At 42.3% G+C, this 27687-nt stretch overlaps 1 protein-coding gene across 1 annotated transcript in view; it reads left to right on the top strand.

The window, feature by feature from the left end:
• Positions 1–7762: 7762 nt before the first annotated feature.
• Positions 7763–27687, top strand: part of LOC110525881 (substance-P receptor-like) — a 33361-nt gene continuing 13436 nt past the window's right edge. The window contains exons 1-2 of the mRNA XM_021606365.3: positions 7763–8623; positions 18773–18967. Coding sequence (XP_021462040.3) covers positions 8214–8623; positions 18773–18967 — 605 coding nt within the window. The 5' untranslated portion in view covers positions 7763–8213. The remainder of the gene's footprint in view (positions 8624–18772; positions 18968–27687) is intronic.

Below are 27687 nucleotides of genomic sequence, written 5' to 3'. Positions count from 1 at the left end.
GCTAACCCTCTTGTCCCACCCCCCACACATGCGGTGACCTCACCTGGTTTAATTGATGTCTCGAGAGACAATACCTCTCTCATCGTCACTCAATGGCTAGGTTTACCTCAACTGTATTCACATCCTACCATACCTTTGTCTGTACATTATGCATTGAATCTTTTCTACCGCGCCCAGTAACCTGCTCCTTTTACTCTCTGTTCTGAACGTACTAGATGACCAGTTCTTATAACCCTTAGTCGTACCCTTATCCTACTCCTCTGCTCCCGGTGATGTAGAGGTTCATCCAGGCCCTGCAGTGCCTAACTCCACTCCCATTTCCCAAGCCCTCTCATTTGTTGACTTCTGTAACCATAAAAGCCTTGGTTTCATGCATGTTAACATTAGAAGCCTTCTCCCTAAGTTCTGTTTTATTCACTGCTTTAGCACACTGTGCTGACCCGGATGTCCTAGCTGTGTCTGAATCCTGGCTTAGGAAGGCCACCAAAAACCCTGAAATTTCCATCTCTAACTATAACATTTTCAGACAAGATAGAACTGCCAAAGGGGGCAGAGTTGCAATCTACTGCAGAGATAGCCTGCAGAGTTCTGTCTTACTATCCAGGTCTGTGCCCAAACAATTTGAGCTTCTACTTTTAAAAATCCACCTTTCCAGAAACACCAACATATCTCACCGTTGCCGCTTGCTATAGACCACCTTCTGCCCCCAGCTGTGCCCTGGACACCATATGTGAATTGATTACCCCCAATCTATCTTCAGAGCTCGTGCTGTTAGGTGACCTAAACTGGGACATGCTTAACACCCCGGCCATCCTACAATCTAAGCTAGATACCCTCAATCTCACAAAATGATCAATGAACCTACCAGGTACAACCCCAAATCCGTAAACACAGGCACCCTCATAGATATCATCCTAACCTACCTGCCCTCCAAATACACCTCTGCTGTCTTCAACCAGGATCTAAGCGATCACTGCCTCATTGCTTGCATCCGTAATGGGTCTGCGGTCAAACGACCACCCCTCATCACTGTCAAACGCTCCCTAAAACACTTCAGCGAGCAGGCCTTCCTAATTGACCGAACTGGTATCCTGGAAGGATATTGACCTCATTCAATCAGTAGAAAATCCCTGGTTATTCTTTAAAAGTGCTTTCCTCACAATCTTAAATAAGCATGATCCATTCAAAAAAATTAGAACCAGGAACAGATATAGCCCGTGGTTCACTCCAGACCTGACTTCCCTTGACCAGCACAAAAACATCCTGTGGCATACAGCATTAGCATCAAATAGCCCCCGCAACATGCAACTTTTCAGGGAACCAATATACACAGGCAGTTAGGAAAGTAAAGGCTAGCTTTTTCAAACAGAAATGTCCATCCTGCAGCACAAACTCCAAAAGGTTCTGGGACACTGTAAAGTCCATGGAGAATAAGAGCACTTCCTCCCAGCTGCCCACTGCACTGAGACAAGGAAACACTGTCACCTCCGATAAATCCACAATAATTGAGAATCTCAATAAGCATTTTTCTACGTCTGGCCATGCTTTCCACCTGGCCACCCCTACCCTGGTTAACACCCCTGCACCCCCCACAGAAACTTGCCGAAGCCTCCCCCATTTCTCCTTCACCCAAATCCAGATAGATGATGTTCTGAAAGATCTGCAAAATCTGGACCCCTACAAATCAGCAGGGCTAGACAATCTGGACCCTCTCTTTCTAAAATTATCAGACGAAATTGTTGCAATCCCTATTACTAGCCTGTTCAACCTCTCTTTCGTATCGTCTGAGATCCCCAAAGATTGGAAAGCTGCCGCGGTCATCCCCATCTTCAAAGGGGGAGACACTCTAGACCCAAACTGCTACAGACCTATATCTATACTACCCTGCCTTTCTAAGTTCTTCGATAGCCAAGTTAACAAAAAGATCACCAACCATTTCGAATCCCACCATACCTTCTCCGCTATGCAATCTGGTTTCCGAGCTGGTCATGGGTGCACCTCAGTCACGCGCAAGGTCATAAATGGTATCATAACCACCATCAATAAGAGACAATACTGTGCAGCTGTATTCATCAACCTGGCCAAGGCTTTCGACTCTATCAATCACCACAGTTTTGTTGGCAGACTCAACAGCCTTGGTTTCTCAAATGACTGCCTCGCCTTGTTCACCAACTACTTCTCAGACAGAGATCAGTGTGTCAAATCGGAGGGCCTGTTGTCCGGACCTCTGGCAGTCTCTATGGGGGTGCCACAGGGTTCAATTCTCGGGACGACTCTTTTCTCTGTATACATCAATGATGTTGCTCTTGCTGCTGGTGATTCTCTGATCCACCTCTACGCAGACGACACCATTCTGTATACTTCTGGCCCTTCTTTGGACACTGTGTTAACTAACCTCCAGATGAGCTTCAATGCCATACAACTCTCCTTTCGTGGCCTCCAACTGCTCTTAAATGCAAATAAAACTAAATGCATGCTCTTCAACCGATCGCTTTCCACATCTGTCCGCCCGTCCAGCATCACTACTCTGGACGGTTCTGACTTAGAATATGTGGACAACAACAAATACCTAGGTGTCTGGTTAGACTGTAAACTCTCCCTCCAGACATCACATTAAGCATCTCCAATCTAAAATTAAATCTAGAATCGGCTTCCTATTTCGCCTCAAAGCATCCTTCACTCATGCTGCCAAATATGCCCTCGTAAAACTGACTATCCTGCCGATCCTTGACTTCAGCGATGTCATTTACAAAATAGCCTCTGACACTCTATTCAGCAAATTGGATGCAGTCTATCACAGTGCCATCCGTTTTGTCACCAAAGCCCCATACACAGCCCACTACTGCGACCCGTATGCTCTCGTTGGCTGGCCCTTGCTTCATATTCGTTGCTAAACCCAATGGCTCCAGGACATCTATAAGTCTTTGCTAAGTAAAGCCCCGCCTTATCTCAGCTCACTGGTCACCATAGCAGCACCTACCCATTTTACTGGTCACCCCCAAAGCCAATTCCTACTTTGGCCGCCTTCCTTTCCAGTTCTCTGCTGCCAGTTCTCTGCTGGAACGAATTGCAAAAACTTCCTCATCCAACTTCCTCATCCCCATACTGTTATTTTATTTTTTCATTTTTTTGCTCCTTTGAACCCCAGTATCTCTATTTGAACATTCATCTTTTGCACATCTATCACCCAAGTGTTTAATTGCTAAATTGTAATTATTTCACCACTATGGCCTATTTATTGCTTACCTCCCTTATCATACCTAATTTGCACACACTGTATATAGACTTTTTCTCTATTGTATTATTGACTGAATGTTTGTTTATTATTTATTATCTTGGCCAGGTCGCAGTTGTAAATGTTGTAAATGAGAACTTGTTCTCAACTAGCCTACCTGGTTAAATTAATAAAAAATCAAATATATATATTTTTAATAATATGCAAAAAAAGGTATTTGTCCTTTGTGGCTCAGTTGGTAGAGCATGGCGCTTGTAACACCAGGGTCATGGATTTGAGTAATGCTGGGGCCACACAAAAATATTATGAATGCATGACTGACTGTAAGTCGCTTTGGATAAAAGCATCAGCTAAATTGCATATACTTTATTATATTATGATGCACTCAGACACAGAAAATGACACAGAACAATATATCTCTGGGCCTGACCTGGTTAATTACCGGTTCTCCCTCATAAAGTGGATGATAGATCAAAAGCTGTTGTTGATGAAACTACTTTAATGTAGTGGTTGTATACCTGGACTATCCTCAGTCAGGGTCAGCCTGATGTTCATACGTGGTTTGTAATGATGGTGACTCTTTTGTCAGATGTATTTATTATTCCTGCCATCTTTATCAGTGGTGTGCATCAGTTCCAGCTTTTATGCACATTTCCCTTAGGTAATATGACCTCTCCTGTCAGCCACATTGACACTGTGCTTCCTCCCTTACTTCCTGGCTGCGTCACACCCTGATCTGTTTCACCTGTCTTTGTGATTGTCTCCACCCCCCCTCCAGGTGCCGCCCATCTCCCCCATTATCCCCTGTGTATTTATACCTGTGTTCTCTGCCTGTCTGTTGCCAGTTTGTCAAGCCAACCAGCGGTTTTGTGCCAGCGCCTGCTTTTCCCCAGTCTCTCTTTTCTTGTCCTCCTGGTTTTTCACCCTTGCCTGCCTTGACCCTGTACCCACATGCCTGACCACGCTGGCTGCCTGCCGTCCTGTACCTTTGCCCCTGTCGCTGTAATAAGCATTGTTACTTCAACACGGTCTGCATCTGGGTCTTGTCTTGATACCGGATAGGCTGCTCTCTCTGACAGTAAATAAATAGTCTCTCTTTCTCTCTTTCTCTCTCCCTCTCTCACTTCCTCCCCCCGCCCCCTCTCTTCCAGGTTGCATTGTCTTTGACGCAATAGAGACCAGAGCCTCATTTACCTTCAATTTAAAATGAAAAGATCCATCAAGACTTTTCACACCTTTTAATAGCTAGCAAGGCAATCTGTAATATGATAACACGATAACACAAATACGCTACAAAGTTATTTGTCCATGGTATCAAACCAGCAACACAGACATGAAAAAAGCCATTTATCCATGGTTTAAGAGCCAATAAATACCTCTAGTAAATCACTACTACCAGCGGTATAGGCATGAACTCCACTGAGAATTGCAAAAATGTAGAAGCAAGTTGTTCACAATTGACATGTTGAACTGTGAATTACTGTCAATATTAGCTCTGCAAAGGGCAGCACTCACACTTAATTTTCAGTCAGAAAATACTCCCTGGCACAGAACATCCCAACACATTTAATCTCAATACACAAATGTCTAATAACATGGCATGCTACTGTGAAAAGCTGATCTTTTTTGTTTCAGCATCCAGGAAAATTCAGGTGCCTCTGAGAATAACATATTGCCGCATGAGTCATGACACTAAACTATTGAACATAAAAGATAATGGAAGTGTATCAGATGCTGACGGTTGACTCTTGGCACAGATCATTAAGTGGCCACCAACATTGGCAAACAACAACGTTCCTTTCTTCTGTTTGCTGGGAGGTAAGGCTCTGGCCAAGGCAGCACTGAACTATCCTGGTATGGCAGACAGTGGGGAAATATTGCATGACCAACTCTTGGCCTTCAGTCCAAAAGCCTGGGTGTCATCCTGAAAACACTCACTGATGGAGCAAAAATGAGACCAGCAAGATGGCATTCAAGCCTCTACTTCTGCCACCCAACATTAGTTATCCAAACGATATCTGGCGGTCTTGTTACAAAAGGGCACTGTGGCTTCAATTTAACTGCTGGAACACAAAGGAGAGATGTAAACAGCGTAAAGAGTCATTAGCAAATCCTACTGCAACCTCTCATTTTTCAGCTTTTACATGTAATCGGTTACATTTAATCTGATTACAAAAAAACTTTACCTGTAGCCAGTTACGTTACCTGGAACAATATTGTAATCAGATGAAAGATACTTGAAAAAAATGATGATTACTTCTTTGATTACTTTTAAATTCAGAAAGGATGTTTGTGAAAAAAATACATAGACACCTTTCTGTTTTCTCAATGACATTAACTCAGAGACCACTATGATGACACACCAAATGCGATTGATCCTTTTTGTATTTTTCTAATGCATCTTAAAGGGGAAGTAATCCAAAGGTTACTGAAAGTAATCAGATTAAGTTACTGAGTTTGGGTAATTCAAAAGTTACACTACTGATTATAACTTTGGGCAGGTAACTAGTAACTGTAACGGATTACATTTAGAAAATGAACCAACCCAACCCTGCCTGTGGCAAGCACATAATATGATCTCTCCTGTCAGCCACATAAACACTGCGAAAGGAATACAAATGTCCAGTTCGGCACCAGACAAGGGCTTCCTCCCTTTTCTCCTATAGCTGCTCTCGCTAACAATCAATAATGTGTCACTGACAGTCTATATTCAGCAGTCTTGCATTCAGTAGTCTCTCTCTTTCTCTCTCTCTCCATCCGTCCCCTATTCCTTGGCTACAACATTCATTCGGATATTTAGCTATGACCATTATAGCGCAGAGTTCACCACAGAGCAGTAGGTGGCTGTGGCAGAAAGTACCACTAGATGGGGACAGTGAGTAGCAACATGTAGCAGACAGTCAGTTGTGATAAGGATCAAAGAGAGTAATACAACTTCTTGTTAAATTGTGTATCCCATGCTGTCTTTCAATTCTTAGGAAATTCATGTTTTACTTTGACATATCCCTTTATGGCTTATGATACAGAAGCCCATCATGTCAGTTTCCAGAGGCCTCTAAAACGACCCAAATGTATCCTTTCACAAAGGTGTCCACCTCAGTATAAAAATATTTGAAGCTTTTACACTAATTTGGGGGAAACTGAGGAAAACAGAGCAACAATCATTTTAGTCTCTCTCTAAACTGCATCTCCCCTTCCCATTTTTGTCACCCCCCCCCCACAACATGATGCTGCCGCCCCTGTGCTTCACAGTTGGGATGGGGTTCTTCGGCTTGCAAGCCTCCCCCTTTCCTCCAAACATAACGATGGTCATTATGGCCAAACTGTTCTATTTTTGTTTCATCAGACCAAAGGACATTTCTCCAAAAAGTACCATCTTTGTCCCCATGTGCAGTTGCAAACCGTAGTCTGGCTTTTTATGGCGGTTTTGGAGCAGTGGCTTCTTCCTTGCTGAGCACCCTTTCAAGTTATGTCGATATAGGACTCGTTTTTACTGTGGATATAGATACTTTTGTACCTGTTTCCTCCAGCATCTTCACAAGGTCCTTTGCCATTGTTCTGGGATTGATTTGCACTTTTCACTTTTCGCACCAAATTACGTTCATCTCTAGGAGACAGAGCGCATCTCTTTCCCGAGCGGTATGACAGCTGCGTGGTCCCATAGTGTTTATACTTGTGTACTATTGTTTGTACAGATGAATGTGGTACCTTCATGCGTTTGGAAATTGCTCCCAAGGATGAACCAGACTTGTGAAGGTCTCCAATTTTTTTCTGAGGTCTTGGCTGATTTCTTTTGATTTTCACATGATGTAAAGCAAAGAGGCACTGAGTTTGAAGGTAGGCCTTGAAATACATCCACAGGTACACCTCCAATTGACTCAAATTATGTCAATTAGCCTATCAGAAGCTTCTAAAGCAATGACATCCTTTTCTGGAATTTTCCAAGCTGTTTTAAGGCACAGTCAACTTAGTGTATGTACATTTCCGACCCACTGGAATGGTGATACAGTGAATTCTAAGTGAAATAATCTGTCTGTATACAATTGCTGGAAAATGACTTGTGTCATGCACAAAGTAGCCGACTTGACAAAACTATAGTTTGTTAACAAGAAATTTGTGGAGTGGTTGAAAAACAAGTTTTAATGACTCCAACCTAAGTGTATGTAAACTTCGGAATTCAACTGTATAATGTTTGTAGAATGCTGTCAGAAAATGTGAGCTATTGGAAATGGTTAGGTAAAGAGCCTATAATAAATTACACCATTGAAATACACCCACTATTCACTACAGGAGTCCTTATCTGCTATAGCAGAAACCGACCAGTCCTTTTATTCGACGGCTAAATACTTCTCTATTGTCTACATTTGGACAATCATTAATTACTTTAAGTATGCTGGTCTTGCTGAACAAGTTGTCCAGTCCATGGACGTTTCAAGTTACCACACACTATTGCAGAACATCTATGATATTCGCGTATGCGCGCTCTTGGCTGCGCTCCCGTTGGCGCACGTCGATTGTGTGAGAGGAGAGAGAGAGCACCTCTCTGAGCCAAGAGTATAGGGTACGGAGTACAGAGTACAGCGTTGGAGACGAGGACGCTGTTCCCCATGTCTTTTTGCTGCGGTGGAGAAGAGCCACACACCAAGGACCATCTCAATTTCACACGGAGTGGAGTCAACTTAAATACATATTCATCGTATTATCCAAATTCAATTTTTAATAACTTCGACAATTCTCAATTTTCTGTGTGTGAGCTGCGCCTTCAGTAATCATTCCATTATTTTACCATTCTAATTTAGCAGTGCCAAATGAATCAGAAGAATGGCAATGATGAAGAAAGTTTAAATTGAAAGACATCAACACACACCAAGATTATCTCTAACCATTTACTCAATCAGTTGTTAGTGGTTAAGTGTACATGTCATAGGTATTGCATGGACCAACATTATTTTTGTCACAAAAAAAAGATAACACCAAAATGGATCCCTTGTTCACCACGACTGATTTGCCATTGCTAAGCAATTGGACCAACGCTTCAGGGCTCAATGGAACTGATCTAGACGGAAACCAGTTTGTGCAACCAGTTTGGAGAATTGTTCTATGGGCTTTCGCCTACAGTTGCATGGTTACTGTGTCTCTGGTGGGGAACGTCGTAGTAATATGGATCATTATGGCGCATAAACGAATGAGAACTGTGACCAACTATTTTCTGTTGAACCTGGCGTTTGCAGAGGCGTCTATGTCAGCCTTCAATACCGTTATCAACTTCGTCTATTCCGTCCACAATGAGTGGTACTTCGGGCTGATGTACTGCCGCTTTCACAACTTCTTCCCCGTCGCTGCTGTCTTCGCTAGTATCTACTCTATGACTGCGATAGCGGTGGACAGGTGAGTTCAGTTTTGGGGGGACGTTTCAATGGATATAGGCTAGAATGTTTGCCTATGGTCACAATAAGCAAAACAGAACAATAATGCAATTGGATCCTGTCACAAATGTATTTGTAATAAATATGTAATATCAATGAAATTAAAGGAACCTAGGAAGGAACCTAGAGAGGAACCAGACTTTGAGGGGTGGCCAGTCCTCTTCTGGCTGTGTCCGTTGAGATTTTAAGTGTACAGGTTCAAAGCGGCAATCAGCAATTGATAGATGCATTTTTTTCCTTATATATACCCATTGATTCTTGAAGAATATCGCTTACTGTCGCTTACTGTCAAAATATATGTTCGTTTTACTCCGTTGTTTGTACACAATGTAGCTGTAAACAAACATTGTATATCCTCAAAACCTTGTTAAAACTTTACCCTAATGTTGATATCGTCGATGGTCAGTCCTTGAATAAATAGGTCTGTCTATGAATTTAAGAGTGGTTACATTCCTCCAGCCCTATCCCTCAGCTGTTTACCAAAACACTGGCTGGGCGCCCCATTTGTTGTTCTTTGAACTGCAGATTGCCCATTTAAGATAAGAACATTTCTACCAAGGCTACATAGACATGTTATATAGCTAATGTATTCATTCCACTTAATTGGTTCTGGGGTGATGCTGCTGTTGCTGCTCCACCATCAAACCAATCAATAAATAACGTGTGTGTGTGTGTGTGTGTGTGTGTGTGTGTGTGTGTGTGTGCGTGCGTGTGACCTCACTCTTGTGTTTATATCCAGGCTGTTGTTTTAAGCAGACTCACCCCCACAATGCTATTCTTATTAACCTCTGTTTCTGTTAGTGAGATAAAGCCATTCTCATGTGAAAGCTGCTGTCTGATTTCTCCTCTTACCCCCTGACTTGGTACTCCAGAGGTAATAACCTGTAATGCATGCATAGCTCTGCTTTTCTCCCAGCAGAGTCTGCATGTACTTGACCTTTGCATTGTTTTGATATTTAATTACCCTTGAGATAACCTGGAGTAGGGAGAGCAGGGAGAGCAGGGAGAACAGGCATCCTGTGAGGCGCTAAAAGACATACTTCAAACAACACATACTGATCTGATTCAACCCCATACTTATCAACGGGTTAAGCTTCTAGTCATCTCTCCACTCATCATTATCTAACCACTCTTATAAACCTGCCTAATGAATCCTGTCTCCTCATGATCACATTCTTTTGACATACTCAATGAGCAGTGATTGTGTACGCAAGATGTAATTGGTAAGGTCCATCCTTTTTATTCTACATTTCCAGTAAACAGAGGGAGCGAAATAATCATGGCGCAGAGACTCTAATGTGTAACATATGGAGGAAAAACACCACAAACAACAGGTGTTTATGCCTTCAATTATATAGATCAAATGATGCGTCTTTCCATGTATTCCCCTTGTATGGGAAATGTCTCTCTAATGCCCTATAGAAAAGCAGTAGAGTGTGCTACGTGCCAGGTGATTGTGATGAGCGTCTCCACTTAATTCCCTCTCTCATAGTTCCAGCATCTCATGCTTTGAGGCATCACCTCCATGTTACTCCCATGCTATGCTGTACACATATTCACAGCAAGGCAGACGCAAAACCAAGCCTGTAGTGACTCTGTCACCCCCCCCCCCCCCCCCTCCTCGTGTCAATGTTTGTGTGTGTGTTTGTGTGTGTGCGTGTGGGGTGACGCTATGTGTATGTGTGTGTGTGTATGTGTGTGTGTATGTGTGCGTGTGTGTGTGTGTGAGAGAGAGAGCGATAAAGAGAGAGAGCATGCATGTGTGTGACACTGTGTGTATGCCTGTGTGTGTGTGCTTGGCAGCGTTGTGCTGCTGCAGTGCAGAGCATCTTAATGCAGCCATGCCGTTCTCTCCCAGCTGTGGCAGCAAGACTACTGTGTCTGTTTTCGTTCATTCAATTTTCTCTAATTTCTTCCTGACTCTCAGGGGATGTCACAGCGATTCAGACAATCTCTGTATATTTCTCTCCTATCTTCATCTGATTGCTTCTTATAAAAAAGCACAACAAAATTCTGTATTTAGTTGTGAGGGAGTAAAAGAGAGAGTTATAGAGGGTTGTGAAGAAAGAGATGTATGGAGTATGCGGGAAATGAACCCCCACTGCTGGGGGTCAAACGTATTTAGTCTGGGGTCAACACGGCAGCGCTATATCCAGACCAGACTCTGGCACACCGTCTATTCACTTTGGATTTATTTGCACTGTGTCATGTTAGGCCATCACACCCCATCTCCCACCTTTCACCTATAAGAGATCTGCACACACACATTCACACACGCCAATACAGAGTTGATAAATAAAGCCTATATTTACTGTAGGTCTACAGCTGATCTGTCCGGAGACACACTCACATAACATACGTGGGCACACACACACACACACATACACTTGAAGTCGGAAATTTACATACACCTTAGCCAAATACATTTAAACTCAGTTTTTCACAATTCCTGACATTTAATCCTAGTAAATGTTCCCTGTCTTAGGTCAGTTAGGATCACCACTATATTTTAAAAATGTGAAATGTCAGAATAATAGTAGAGAGAATGATTTATTTCAGCTTTTATTTCTTGCATCACATTCCCAGTGGGTCAGAAGTTTATATTCACTCAATTACTATTTGGTAGCATTGCCTTTAAATAGTTTAACTTGGGTCAAACGTTTCAGGTAGCCTTCCACAAGCTTCCCACAATAAGTTGGGTGAATTTTGGCCCATTCCTCCTGGCAGAGCTGGTATAACTGAGTCAGGTTTGTAGGTCTCCTTGCTCGCACACGCTTTTTCAGTTCTACCCACAAATGTTCTATAGGAAGGCTAGCATCCCGGAGTCGCCTCTTCACTGTTGACATTGAGACTGGTGTTTTGCAGGTACTATTTAATGAAGCTGCCAGTTGAGGACTTGTAAGGGATCTGTTTCTCAAACTAGACACTCAAATGTACTTGTCCTCTTGCTCAGTTGTGCACCGGGGCCTCCCACTCCTCTTTCTATTCTGGTTAGAGCCAATTTGCGCTTTTCTGTGAAGGGAGTAGTACACGGCGTTGTACGAGATCTTCAGTTTCTTGGCAATTTCTCGCATGGAATAGCCTTCATTTCTCAGAACAAGAATAGACTGATGAGTTTCAGGAAAAAAAAGTGTGTTTCTAGCTATTTTGAGCCTGTAATCGAACCAACAAATGCTGATGCTCCAGATACTCAACTAGTCTAGAGAAGGTCAGTATTATTGCTTCTTTAATCAGAACACCAGTTTTCAGCTGTGCTAACATAATTGAAAAATAGTTTTGTAATGATCAATTAGCCTTTTAAAATTATAAACTTATAAACTAAATTATAAAGCCCACTAGCTAACACAATGTGCCATTGGACACAGGAGTGATGGTTGCTGATAATGGGCCTCTGTACGCCTATGTAAATATTCCATTAAAAAAACTGCAGTTTCCAGCTAAAATAGTCATTTACAACATTAACAATGTCTACACTGTATTTCTGATCAATTTATTGTTATTTTAATGGACAAAAAATGTGCCTTTCTTTCAAAACAAGGACATTTCTAAGTGACCCCAAACTTTTGAACGGTAGTGTATGTCTATTGGATTATAATAATTAAGGATATATTGCTTCAAATCTCTGTCTTCAGTGGTTTAGGTTGTGGGTTGTGGGCTGTGGGATGTGGGCTGTGGGTAGCATTAGATTTAGGTTGTCTATGGCTGGTGTCCAGCGGGAAGTGCTGACTGCTGGAGCAATGAACGCAGGGTAGGGCACACAAACAAACGCACACACAATGCTTGGCAACGTTGGACTGCTGCATATATATATATATATATATATAGTATATGTCTCCGGCAGGAATAGAAGTCTTCTCTATCAATCAGCATTACCTCTCTCACCCGTCAGACCTGGGTTCAAATACTATTTGAAATCATTTCAATTACTTTATCTGTGCTTAATTGACCATGCCGCTTAATTGACCACTGTATAGTCCCAATACTGTAAACCCCACCTATTTGGAACCCCAGACAGGCAACAACAAACACTCAACGTATTTGAAAGATTTCAAATAGTATTTCAACCCAGGTCTGCCACCGGGCTCATTTCCTCCCAAATGTTGATGGGGATTTTATGTAATCTTCAGCAAAACAACAGTACCCCCGGAGAGCACAATGAGCTGGGAAATAGATTCCTGATCAAATTTCAGCCTTCAAACCAAAACAATTCAAAACAGAAAAAACACTGCACGCGGGAAGGTTAAATATTGTGTTGGCACCTCTGTAGAAGGAGCCTATACCTTAAAGACTTATAGAGCAAGAGAGCACCCGGACAGAGCATCTGCCTGTTGTCTTTATTGGGTTATTCCTTATGTATCAAGTGGTTTTGGTGTTTTAGATGTCATTGCTGGATCATTAGACCCTTGCCTCTCTCATTCATTTATACCAGGGACAGGCAACTGTGATGGGGGTGTGGGCCACAAAATCTGAACTCATCATGAGGGGCCACTGTTGCAATTCTATACATTTTGCCACAGGGTGGAGAGACATGTTTGCAGTTTTTCATATTATATCTGAGTGAGAGTGACTAACAAAATCAATGGGGGCCCCTGGGTGGTAATTCGAAAATTATTACTATGAGTTTAGATAGCTGGCTTGACTAATTTACCAATCTAAAAAAATGTTAGCTGACATGGGCTAATTGAGTGACTATCAGCGACTGACATGACAAAAGAAAAACTGCTTATGCAAAAACAAATTTTGAAATTGCACCTTGTGTATTCTACTATTCTAACTCGCAACAGTAAAATGAGACTCCGACTGAGTTTTTTTTTGTGTGGGGGGGGGGGGGGGGGATTTAACCGAGGTTCTTCAAAAGAGGGGCCGCGGGCCCCAGTTGCCCATACCTGATTTATACCATCTTCCAGTGGGGTTTGCTATTGCCCAGAGACATTCGCAACAAAGCCAGGTTGAAAACCGAGAAAGTAAGTGCGGTGTAAAACAGGTTTGAAAGAAAGTGAGACAAAGAGGGTTGCCGCCGACACTCCGGGAAAACAGTAGATCCAGAAAACAGACTGAATTTCTAGTTTAAAAAATGACTAAAGGATTCCCAAAACTGTGAATCCATGCTGTCGTTGTAAGGTTATACAAAATAAAGAGAAATACAGGGGTTTGCTGTGTGTTCATGTGAACATACAGTATGTACATCTATGCATTTGTATGCAGGTGGCCCTGTAAGCCAGGCCTCTATATGCTTTTCAAAGAGTGTTGTCAGAAACACAGCTAAACTAAACCCATACCATGGAAAAGCAGCAATGTGAGTATCACTTGAAACAAGATAGGAGATTCCAAGAGCCATGTGCTCATGGAATGAGCCAGGTATAGCAGATAGTCAAGATGTGACAGATAGTTGTGTTGGACTACAGAGAACGTTTGAAATTAAAGATTATTGGGAGAATGTCCAAATAGAAGATTAAATGGGGCTATTAGGTGGATTACGATGTTGATTAAATCTGAAAGTTAAAGACATTGAACTCTCAAGTGCTGCTTGACACGATCCTGTCACAGTGTTAGATATCGTTAGGTCAGTAGTCTATTGATGGAATGGGACTTGCTTGGGGTTGCATGCCAAATTGCAACCTATGCCATATAGTGCACTACTTTTGAACAGTCACTGGTCCTATATAGGGAATAGGATGTAATTTGGGACTAGGACTAAAGGGTTATTCCACTAAATATGTGCCTTTGATATTTGAAGTAGAAATAAAAAAGGTTGGAACCGGTTCAGGGAACAGAACCGAAAACGGGAAAATAACGAACATTTTTGAGGAACAGAACCCGAACTGAAAACGAAAGTGATCCATACTGTTCTGGAGCAGAACGTTATGTTAAAAGCATGGGAACTGGTTAATAACATTATTTTACGTTCAAGGCATTTATTTCCAGTCCCACAAAAATCACAACAAAGCACCCATGCAAGCCCTCACTGTGTCACTTAGAAACTTTTTCCAGCGTCTGCCTGTTTGTGTGTGTAGACTGCCTGCCCCTCCCTTCTGAAGCATAGGATACTGTAGACTACTGACTATGTTACAAGCATAATTCAGAAATTAGGGAGAGACCTTTTACTGCAATGGGCTAAATCAGGATCACACAGTGTTTCTTGGTAGTGTTAAACAAATCTACTTTGAAACAAAAGTATACGCCTCACACACATGCTTATGGGCTTAAAAAAGACGACACCTGCACCATGTCAAATATATAATTGAAATGTATTGCATTTTGAGTTTGCATCCCAATGTTACACTTTATATACATTAAAGAAAGCTCAAATATAACAAATAATATAACGTTGATTAATTATGAAATTATGAAACATATGAATAACATTCCCCCCATGAAGCCACTAGGTAATTTGACTGCAGGAAAGGGCTACATAGAGAAGAATGGATTTACTTTTAAAATGCTAGTTAAGGATAGTATTTCACATTGGATTTATTAACTACAAAAATGTAAGACATTTTTAATTCTAGTGCTGCTCTGCACACACAAGCATGTCATTTGCTCTGGTCCAACATTAAACCGACTCAGAAGTTCAAAGACATTAAAAATTCCTCCATAGAAGCCGCTCCTCCGTATGTATAATTCTGTGGGCCTAATTCAGATAATGCATGTCATAACAAAATGCCCCAGCACTTCAAGGTAAGCTTCCTCCATCCTCTCTCGTTCTCTCTCACCCTCAAAATTTCAGCTGCATCTCACGCCCTACACTGACTGGCAGCACAGTGTTTGTTTTGTCTTTCATTATGATTAAACCATGCAGTTATCGACTTTCTTATACAGATTCAATCGCTTACCCGCTCCACAGCAAGCTGCTCTATCCGCACTGATTGGTGAAGTAAGTTAATTTTGAGCTAAATGTAAAAAAATATATTTCAGAGGTTTAAAAAGGAACAGAAAGGAATGATAAACCGTTACTTTTTTGATTGTTTGAACCAGTTCAGAATGTTATTGTTTTGGTCGGAACAGTGGAACGGAATGAAAAAAATAATGGTTCTGTTCAGAATCAAACATGGAAAATAATTCAGTTCCAACCCCTGGAAGAAAGTGTGGACAAATATTGAATTTTAAAAGTCTGTTATATTAAATTAAGTGCCCTTTAACATAGACCACATGGAAAATTCTATAAATCTGATTTTTCATATGAATAAAGACTTGCTCAAATTAATTTGTGGAGTGGTTGAAAAACAAGTTTTAATGACTCCAATCTAAGTGTATGTAAACTTCTGACTTCAACTGTATGTACACTTAGGTTGGAGTCATTAAAACTTGTTTTTCAACCACTCCACAAATGTCTTGTTAACGAGCTATAGTTTTGTCAAGTCGGTTAGGACATCAACTTTGTGCGTGACACAAGTCATTTTTCCAACAATTGTTTACAGACAGATTATTTCACTTATAATTCACTGTATCACAATTCCAGTGGGTCAGAAGTTTACATACACTACGTTCACTGTACCTTTAAACAGCTTGGAAAATTCCAGAAAATGATGTCATGGCTTTAGAAGCTTCTGATAGGCTAATTGACATAAGTTGAGTCAATTGGAGGTGTTCCCGTGGATGTATTTCAAGGCATACCTTCAAACTCAGTGCCTCTGCTTGATCTCAGAAAAAAATGTAGACCTCCATAAGTCTGGTTCATCCTTGGGAGCAATTTCCAAACACCTGAAGGCACCACATTCATCTTTACAAGCAATAGTACGCAAGTATAAACACCATTGGACCACACACCCGTCATACCGCTCAGGAAGGAGACACGTTGTCTCCTAGAGTTGAATGTACTTTGGTGCGAAAAGTGCCAATCAATCCCAGAACAACAGCAATGGACCTTGTGAAGATGCTGGAGGAAACAGGTACAAAGTATCTATATCCACAGTAAAGTGAGTCCTATATCGACATAACCTGAAAGGCTGCTCAGCAAGGAAGAAGCCACTGCTCCAAAACCGGCATAAAAAAAAGCGAGACTGTACTTTTTGCCACTGCACATGGGGACAAAGATCGTACCTTTTGGAGAAATGTCCTCTGGTCTGATGAAACAAAAATGGAACTGTTTGGCCATAATGACCATCGTTATGTTTGTAGGAAAAAGGGAGAGGTTTGCAAGCCACACCAACCGTGAAGCATGGGGGTGGCAGCATCATGTTGCGGGGCGGGGCTGCTTTGCTGCAGGAGGGACTGGTGCACTTCACAAAATAGATGGCATATTGAGGAAGGCAAATTCTGTGGATATATTGAAGCAACATCTCAAAACATCAGTCAGGAAGTTAAAGCTTGATCGCAAATGGGTCTTCCAAATGAACAATGATGATGAAGCATACTTCCAAAGTTGTGGCAAAATGGCTTAAGGACAACAAAGTCAAGGTATTGGAGTGGCCGTCACAAAGCCCTGACCTAAATCCTATAGAAAATGTGTGGGCAGAACTGAAAAAGCATGTGCGAGCCAGGAGGCCTACAAACCTGACTCAGTTACATCAGCTCTGTCATGAGGAATGGGCCAGAATTCACCCAACTTTTGTGGGAAGCTTGTGGAAGTCTACCTGAAACGTTTGACCCAAGTTAAACAATTTAAAGGCAATGCTACCAAATACTAATTGAGTGTATGTAAACGTCTGACCCACTGGGAATGTGATGCAAGAAATAAAAGCTGAAATAAATAATTCGCTCTACTATTATTCTGACATTTCACATTCTTAAAATAAAATGGTGATCCTATCTGACCTAAGACAGGGAACATTTACTAGGATTAAATGTCAGGAATTGTGAAAAACTGAGTTTAAATGTATTTGGCTAAGGTGTATGTAAACTTCTGACTTCAACTGTATTACAGTATATAATGTATTATTCGACATTAGTGTTACAATAGTACTCATAGGAATTGGGTCATTGTTTACAAGTTGCAAGCTATCCCCTAAAGCCATCCCGAATACCACATATTTTCCATCTTCTTCTGAGTCTGGCAGCATAACAAATTTCAACGGAAAAATACATTCAAAGTGCTCAAAAAACTCTTGCTACATTGAAACATTGACGGTTCCTCAAATAACCCCTTAACTAACCAAAGTTTCAAATATAAACCCATTGACTGCAACGGTTCCTTGTGGAACTCCAGTGTTTCTTGAGAATCTCCAGGGCTCCTCGAGTCACCCTTAATTCTAAGAAGATGAGGATAAGCTTTTACTCTTTCAAAGGCATACAGTCTATGACTCAAACTAAATTGAGACAGGGGAGGATTGCAACATGCACATTGATTGATGTAGACCCTGATGCTCAGAGGGGAAGAATAAAACATTTGTGTTTTAGTTTGATCAATAGTGTCAATTTGTGTGTGTGTGTGTGTGTGTGTGTGTGTGTGTGTGTGTGTGTGTGTGTGTGTGTGTGTGTGTGTGTGCAGAGGTGGAAAAAATACTTCATTGTCATAATTGAGTAATAGTAAAGATACCTTAATCTAAAATGACTCAAGTAAAAGTGAAAGTAACCCACTAAAATAGTACTAGAGTAAAAGTCTATAAGTAAGTACAGTGCTGGAAAAAGTACTCAATTGTCATACTTGAGTAAAAGTAAAAAGTTAAAGTAAATACTATACATCAAATTGCTTATATTTCACAAGCCAGATGGCACAATTACCTTTTTTATAACTTTTTTTGACAGCCAGGGGCAACTCCAGCACTCAGACATAATTTACAAAGGAAGCATTTATGTTTATTGAGTCCACCAGATCAGAGGCAGTAGGGATGACCAGGGGCATTCTCTTGATAAGTGTGTGAATTGGACCTTTTTCCTGTACTGCTAAGCATTCAAATTTTAACTTGTACTTTTGGGTGTCAGGGAAATTGAATGGAGTAAAAAGTACATTATTTTCTTTAGAAATGTAGTGAAGTGAAAGTAAAAGTAGTCAAAAATATAAATAGTAATGTAAAGTACAGATTCCCCCGAAAACAATGCTTAAATAGTACTTTAAGGTATTTTTAAAGAAGTACTTTACACCACTGTGTGTGTGTGTGTGTATGTGTGTAGATCTTCCCCTTGTATCTTCCTGAACATGTGTTTGACCCTCCTTTCTCTCCTCTTTTCCTAGGTACATGGCCATCATCCACCCCTTGCAGCAGCGTATGTCGTCCACAGAGACCAAGGTGATCGTGGGAGTGATCTGGGTGCTGGCTCTGCTCCTGGCCTTCCCTCAGTACTACTACTCAGTGACAGAAGAGCTGCCTGGACGAATCATCTGCTACATTGAGTGGCCCGAATACTCTGGCTTCGACTACAGAATTATGTGAGTTTCCTTTATAAGTGTGTGTATGTGTGAGAGAGAGAAAAAGAGAGAGAGAGAGCGAGAGTGTGTGTTTGTGTGCGTGTGCGTGGGCATTTCCACTAATCACTAAACTAAACACTCCTGATTACTTTGAATGGAGAACAAATGCATGAGGGTCGCTGGTATACACTAGCCAGTAAATAAAAGCAGCATGGAACAAAAATGCTTTGTTTCTTTTCTGTTTCTCGATGAAAGAAAAAAAACACCAAAAGCTTTTTATCAAGTACACCTGTGCAGGGAAAATATCAGATGTAAACAGTAGAAGACATGACTATACAGTTTACTCTTCTCTCACTATTTATTAAAGCCGATGTAACTTTTACCATTCCCGCACTGCTTATTAAAGCAGCAGTTTGACTGTTTTAAATACAATGCTAATGATGACTGTTTTCAAAAGCAGGGGAGAGTTAAGGCCCCCCCCTGTGTCGACTTCCGCATGTCTTCAGCAGAGCATATAAAAGATAGACCAAGACATTCTGCTGTTTACTATTCTGTTGCCTAACAGATCAAATATTTTATTTACCTTCACTATCGATTCCAAATTCCTCGAATTGTGTCTCCACTCAAGAGCAGCTTGGGTTAAACATAAAAAGCCCAATTCCATTATCTTCTAGCTGTCCAAACACAGGGCAGATTTCATATTATCCTCTTAGCTCCATCCATCGAAAGCAATAAACAAACTGAAAGGACTGAGAGAACATCCCAAATGGCACCCTTTTCCCTTTATAGTCCACTACCTTTGACTAGGGCCCATATAGCTCTGGTCGAAAGTCGTGCACCATAAAGGGAATGAGGGTGCCATTTGAGACGCAGACTGGACTGAGAGTGCATGCAGACTACATACCCTGTGTCTAACCTTAACAAAACATTGTTGGAAGGGAACTGAGAATTATTTATTGGTGTGATTGCGAAGCCAGTAGACACATTCTGAGCTGCAGTATCAGGTGAATATGGGTAGCCAGATATTGAACAGATTATTATTTGTATTGTAGGGGGCTTTGGCAGTTTAGATGTTATTGCTTAATCATTGGATCTGAGCCTCTCGCATTCATTCTTCCATTCGCCCCGCTCTCAACTCTCATCTTTCACACTGTTTTGCTGTGCTTCACAGTTGAACATGAAGCAGGAAAGTGACACCATCAGACACGTGTCTGACTGAGTGATATTCTGCCCAACCTTTCCTCTACATTGCTTCCTTCCTTACGTTACCAAAATAGAACGGAAAGATTACGGTTGTCATACCCCGATTCAGAGGGTTGGGTTAAATGAGGAAGACACATTTCAGTTGAATGCGTTCAGTTGTACTCACTAGGTATCCCCTTTCCCTTTTTCAATGAACAATACAATTATAGGCGTGAAGTGCTATATATATAAGGAGTTAATGTTAGCACTTCACACCTATAATATTAGCACTTCACGCCTATAATTGTATGCTGTATTTGATTTGTACGGTGGGGAATAGAATAGCAAGTCTGTCACCGGGACCGCTTCCCAACGCTCTCCTTGGTTCTCTTCACCCCATAATGTACGGCAAACTAAAAGCTGTGAAGCAGTGGAGTCTCCTCAGAATAGGAAGGGGAGGCACATCCTCCTCAGTGAATTTCACACAAATAAAAATTGTGAAATATTAAAAGTTATCCTTATTAGATAAAACTATGCTAAATATATTTACATCACCATATCATTGATTAAAACACACTGTTTTGCAATGAAGGTCTACAGCAGCCTCAACAGCACTCAGCAGCGTAGCACCATGGTGTAGCCCGAGGACAGCTAGTTTCCCTGCTCCTCTGGGTACATTGATTTCAATAGAAAAATGAGGAGACTTATAGTTCTCACCCCCTTCCATAGACTTACACAGTAATTATGTCAACTTTCAGAGGACATCCTCCGAGCTCTTGCAGTATTTACTGACATTTTGTCAATCAAATCAGATGATCAGAGAATGAATCTAGTACTGAAAGCATAAGCTACAGCTAGCTAGCACTGCAGTGCATAACATGTGGTGAGTAAGTGACTCAGAGAAAGGCAATAGTTTTGAACAATTACATTTCTTTAAAAATGAAGGAGAAGCAAGAGAGAGAGCGAAAGAAAGAGAGAGAGAGAGATATTTCGTAGCATTTATTTTTTCACTTTTAGTTTCACTAAGCTAGCGAATGCAAATTGCTAGTTTAGCCTACTCAAACACCCGGCTCAAACAGAGAGGGATGCTATGTTAGCTAGCTGGCTATGCCTATCCAACACTGGAACTCTTCCAAGTCAAGGTAATCTTTTGGTTTTATTAATTTATTGCCACCAGGTCCCGCCGGTATAACTGCTAAACTGCTTGCTGACTGTACTGTGTGATTGTAGCGGGTTTACTAATGCATTAGTTCTAGTAGTTATGTTGACTATGACGTTATATGGTAATGTGCTAATATGGTGACAATTATATAGGCTGTGTGTAGCAGTTAGTGGTTATGATATGAAGGTTTGTCTTGGAAAGTTATTTTTGCCTGGCCACAGACAGATGATGTGTTGTGCACTGAAGTCCATAAGCGAAGGGGAAAAGTTAGAGGAGGAGAGCGAGTAGATGCGAGAAGGAATTATACAACGAGCAAAATGATCATGCTGTTTGTATGTGGCTGCTATTAAAGTGAACTGTGTTTGCGTGTGATAAGAGGTGTGTTAATTCCGCCGATTTTGTTTAAAAACCTTTCTAAAATGTAAGCAAACGGAATAAAACGGGGATAAACATACCTGAATTTGTCCAATGGAACCTCTTGTTTGCAACTGTTGGACTAATAATTAAAGCCTAGATGAGCTAGATGCAGGCAAGAGTGTGCAAGGCAGTATTGAATGTGTCACTGTCTGTCACCTTGATTACTAAAAAAATTATTTCGACCTGTGCATCTACGTTGTAAACGTTCATTCATAGGCTAGGTTGTAGCAACTCATGATGGGTATAGGGAACATTTAGCACATAGCCTAAACCCATCGATGTAACATTGAGCTGGGTGAATGGAATATGAATGACAGTCATCCAATATAATGTAATAGAAATAAGGCCATGCTCATAACAAAAATAAATCGTCCTCCCTAATTGTAAACGTCACCGACCGCCACTGCTGTGAAAATGTATTACAGTGTGTGTGTGTGTGTGTGTGTGTGTGTGTGTGTGTGTGTGTGTGTGTGTGTGTGTGTGTGTGTGTGTGTGTGTGTGTGTGTGTGTGTGTGTGTGTGTGTGTGTGTGTGTGTGTGTTAAAGCCATGAAGGTGTATGGCAGCTTCAGCTGGAGGTTGAAATCCTCTGATGGCCACACTGTAGAGAGTGCGATAGAGAGAGAGTGACAAAGAGAGAGGCCTGAGACCTGGAGATTCAAGGGATGATTCTAGCACGCGTAAGGCACATTTACTATTAACAGTGGGAAAGTGCTCCCCACCCCTGTGGCCATTAATGTATTTGTTTGACTGCAGTCGTTACCTTCCGACATCCAGTGAGCTGATAAACGCACAGCCTCCAGCTCTGATCTGATCAACAGCAGCCCCTCTGCTCTCAGCACATCAACACTACAGCATTTCTTGGGTTGCTCTCTTTGTCTCCAAATGCCATTGTCATTCAGTCTGGCTGTCCAGGCTCCCACACTTCTACATTGTGACCATTTGTCATGAATAGCACGATGGCAATTAGAATGTTCATGTAGGAATCGCTGTGGCACTTATTACTTTTTCAATGAAACTGTAATCACTGACACATGAGGGCTAAGTGAGCGGAGCTTTGGTGTGGTTGTAATTCAGCCAGCCCGTCCGCTGCTGTAATTGACACATTTGATTATGGCTGACCCTCCAGTCCAAGCAATGTGTGGGATGGTGTGAGTGTGTGGTTGTGTGTGTGTATGCTGCCCCTCTGCCACCGTCGCTATGGCCCCCTCTCAGTGAGCAGGAATTAGGGAGTAAGGCCACGGGGAGGGTATAAATAGCAACGTCACAAACTTACCGAAGATTCAGTTTCCAACAGTATGATCACACACTCAGACAAGTAGGCTGGACCTTCACACACTCCCGTGTGCGGGTTTGAGCACAGCTGCATACACAGCTGTGCACAGACCTTTTCTATACACACACTAATATACAGAGCGATAGACACACAGTTACACCCCCTCCCACCCCCCCCCCCCCCCCCCACACACACATACACAGATAGTTAGACACACAGTGACCCCCCCCACACACACACACACATACATTGAGAGAGAGAGAGGAAGAGAGGGTGAGTAATAGAGAAAGAGAAAAAGACACACACAAAGTGACACACACAGACCATCCTGCGCAAGCACATCCCGTTCTCTCTGTTCCCCCTGTCCCCTAAATTGGGTACCTAAAGAGCTTGTCTTTGACCTATGCCAGTAAACCAGCAGCATTGTGCAGGGTGTCATGTTACCTCAGCCACTACATTCATCTCCCTCTGCAGACGCCCAGGCTTCATTCTCTTCTCCCAGCAATGTCAAAAGAACAGCAACAGCGGCCCACACATGGCGCAACAGAACACAGACAAACGTTGAGATGCAGTCTAGAGCTTGGCTGGACAGTCAGGCAGGAAGAGAAGACAGAAAAATAATGAGCAGCAAGTACTGTATATGGTGAATATTTTCTGGATGGGCTATTGGACCTTGATGTGCTGGGTGTAACTGTAAACTGTAAAGTTGATGTATCATTCCTCCCAGTGTCACTTTATTTGGCAGGATGTTTATTGATAACTGTGCTGTGACAGTTAGGTGACAGACACTCACTTCTCTTTTCTGCTAGCCCAGCGAGCAGGAGGCAGGGGGCAGGAGGCTTAAGGGAGACGAGAGGATGGGGGAGAGAGAGAGGAGAGGGGACGAGAGGAGGAGAGGAGATGAGAAGATGGGAGAGGAGAGGCAGGATGCAGGCAGCCACCGGGCTCATTACGTATTCCGGGGAAGTTTGCTCAAGGCCGCACTGATTTTTGTAAATTGCCTTATACCCACAACAGGCTCTCCTGGAAGTACTGACAGTTCTTTAGACGGACAATAGTTTTTATAACCAAATGTACATTTTTCTACAAACTCCCACCAAACTGTGCATGTGTGTGTGTGTGTGTGTGTGTGTGTGTGTGTGTGTGTGTTTAAGCATCTTCATTTGTAGGATCTTAATTTGATCACCTTGTTGCAGGAGACCTTCTGAAGTTTCTAATTTCCACTTTGTAATCTCAGACTTAATTTTCCCTTATGAAATATGTATCAACCCCTACAAAGATGTCCAATAATTATAAGCCTCATAATAATTCACATTTCCTGTGTCTGCAGGATTATTTTCCTGCTGTAGCAAACTGGCTAAAAGATCTTACATCTGTACACTTCCAGGTAGAACCCAGGTAGAACCCTTTTGGGATCCATGTCGAAAGGGTTCTACATCAGAGGAGGCTGCTGAGGGGAGGACTGCTCATAATAAATGCTGGAATGGAGCAAATGGAATGGCATCGAACACATGGAAACCATGTGTTTAATACCATTCCGTTTATTTCGCTCCAACCCTTACCACGAGTCCGTCCTTCCCAATTAAGGTGCCACCAACCTCCTGTGTTCAACATTGAACCAAAAAGGGCTCTACCTGGAACCAATATGGTTCTACTTGGAACCAAAAATGGTTCTTCAAAGTGTTGTCCAATTGGGACAGCTGAAGAAACCTTTTAGGTTGTAAATAGCACCTTTTTTTTTCTACTAGTGTATGTGTGTAACTGTACGTGTTTGCCAGTTTGTGTGCATGCATTTGTGTGTGTTTCTCTGTGTATGTCTATGGCATGTATGTGTGTCAAATGCATGGGTCTGCCTGGCGAGTGTGTCTGCATGAGTGCGTCAACGACATATGATAGCTCCTCAGCTGCTTGTGATGGGTGTTGCAAAATACTAAAATGCTGTCTGACTCACAGTCTCCAAGTGAAGTGACCCTGATAAGGACCTGCAAACAGTCAGATCCTCAGCCTGCCAAAACACAACACACTGACAAGCCCTGCTACCTTTTGAAATATTCCCCTGAAGAAAATAGTTATCCTAGTGACAACAACAACCCTGAAAACTGTCAGAGAAATTAAACACATGCTTTGCTGACAGAGTCATAGGGAGGTAAGAATGGAAAAGCTGGCCTGATATACACATTCTTTCTATGTGTCCGTATTTGGAAGTCCCTCAGATTGCGTCGCAAATGGCACCCTATTCCCTATGTAGTGCACCCTATGTAGTGCACCATAGGGTGCGATTTGAGAATTCTTTCATGTTGAGAGAGAGGGATGAAAATATGGCACTGTTGTTATTGGTTTCTCTGTTGTTACAAATACACTGAACAAAGATATAAACGCAACATGCAACAATTTCAAAGATTTTACTGAACTACAGTTCATATAATAAAATCAGTCAATTGAAATAAATTCATTAGGCCCTAATCTATGGATCAGTGCAACATGCATAGAGTCTCCTTCACATAAGGTTGATCAGGCTGTTGATTGTGGCCTGTGGAATGTTGTTCCACTCCTCTTTAATGGCTGTGTGAAGTTGCTGGATATTGGTGGGAAATGGGTGACATGTCTGGTGAGTTTTCAGGCCATGGAAGAACTAGGACCTTTTCAACTTCCAGGAATTGTGTACAGATCCTTGCGACATAGGGCCGTGCATTTTCATGCTGAAACATAAGGTGATGGTGGCGGATGAATGGCACGACAACGGGCCTCAGGATTGTGTCCTGGTCTCTCTGTGCACTCAGATTGCCAAAGATAAAATGCAATTTGTTCGTGCTCCGTAGCTTATGCCTGCCCATACCATAACCCCACCGCCACCATGGGGCACTTTGTTCACAACGTTGACATCAGCAAACTGCTCACCCACACAACGCCATACACGCTATCTGCTCTGTACAGTGGAAATCGAAGTTGTTTACAACGCCGAACTGCAGTCAGGTGAAGACCCTGGTGAGGACGACAAGCACGTAGATGAGCTTCTCTGAGACGGTTTCTGCCAAAATGATTTGGTTGTGCAAACCCACAGTTTCATCACTAACAGGGAAGCAAACAAATGTGTTCACAGAATTTGAGCGAAACAAGCTTTTTGTGCATATGGACATTTTCAGGGATCTTTTATTTCAGCTCATGAAACAAGGGACCAACAATTTACATGTTGCTTTTATATTTCTCTTTACTATAAAACAAGACTTTATCTGAGGAAGTACTGCCTACCTGTTCTCCAAAGACAGTGCAGTATGCAGATAGGCAGAAAACGGCTTCTCCGCCTTCTCCAATACAAATCCCCAATCACACTTGTAGGCGATGTCATGGCGTCATTGGCTTGCTAAGCTCATGTGCAGAAACACATCTTCGGGTCTAACGGTTGTCTCGCGCCGAACTGCGTGTGGTCAGGCCATCAAATCAAAGGCACTTCTTCGATATAAAGTTGTTTTTGACTAAAATGACATCAGTTTATCTCTTTAACAAGGTTGTTTACTAAGACATTTGCTCGAACCAAGAAAATGAACAAGTAAGGAAGATTGTTTAACTTCTCTCATATACTTCTCAAACCCTGCCCTGGTCTGCTTGGTCTGTTTCACACGTGTTACCAGCAGTCTCGCGATGTTGCTCCTCTGTGTTCTCCTTTGCATTTAATTCATTTCCCTCCTCCTATCATATTATTTACAAAAAGCAAGTATTTGTCATGTATTGTCATGTTGTGTCTTTCTGTCCTTTTCCTTTCTCCCTCTGCTGGTCGTATTAGGTTACCTTTTCTCCCCCGCTTTCCCCCAGCTGTTCCTTGTCTCCTCTGACTACCCATTCACCCCGTTTCCCACCTGTTCCCCTTTTCCCTCTGATTAGGTCCCTATATCTCTCTCTGTTTCTGTTCCTGTCCTTGTCGGATTCTTGTTTGTTGTGTTTCATGCCTGAACCAGACTATCGTCATGTTTGCTGTAACCTTGTCCTGTCCTGTCGGAATCTGCCGGTCTGTCTGAACCTACCGATGTTTGGTTATTAAAGAAGCTCTGTTAAGTTAATTCGCTTTTGGGTCCTCATTCACTCACCGTGACAGAAGAATCCGACCAAGAATGGACCCAGCGACTTCGGATCCTCTCCACTCAGCCGTCGAGATCCAGGGAGCGATGCTAGGCAGACACGAGCAGGAATTGTCTGCTGCTCGACATGCCGTTGAGACCCTGGCCACCCAAGTCTCCGACCTCACAGAACAGGTTCACCATCTCCGCCTCGATCCACCGGCCACTTCCAGGGCTTTCGAATCTCCGGAGCCCAGAATCAATAACCCGCCGTGTTACTCTGGGGAGCCCACTGAATGCCGCTCGTTCCTCACCCAGTGTGATATTGTGTTTTCTCTCCAGCCCAACACTTACGCCAGGAGCACTGCTCGTGTCGCCTACGTCATATCTCTCCTTACTGGACGGGCTCGTGAGTGGGGCACGGCAATCTGGGAGGCAAGGGCTGAGTGTACTAACCAGTATCAGGACTTTAAGGAGGAGATGATACGGGTTTTTGATCGATCTGTTTTTGGGGAGGAGGCTTCCAGGGCCCTGTCTTCCCTATGTCAAGGCAATCGATCCATAACTGACTACTCTATTGAGTTTCGCACTCTTGCTACCTCCAGTGGCTGGAACGAGCCGGCCTTGCTCGCTCGTCTTCTGGAGGGTCTCCGC

The sequence above is a fragment of the Oncorhynchus mykiss genome, chromosome 6 (genome assembly GCF_057628025.1).
Source record: "Oncorhynchus mykiss isolate SJ-2025 chromosome 6, ASM5762802v1, whole genome shotgun sequence".
Classification (NCBI taxonomy): domain Eukaryota; kingdom Metazoa; phylum Chordata; class Actinopteri; order Salmoniformes; family Salmonidae; genus Oncorhynchus; species Oncorhynchus mykiss.
This window is presented reverse-complemented; position numbering and strand designations above follow the sequence as displayed.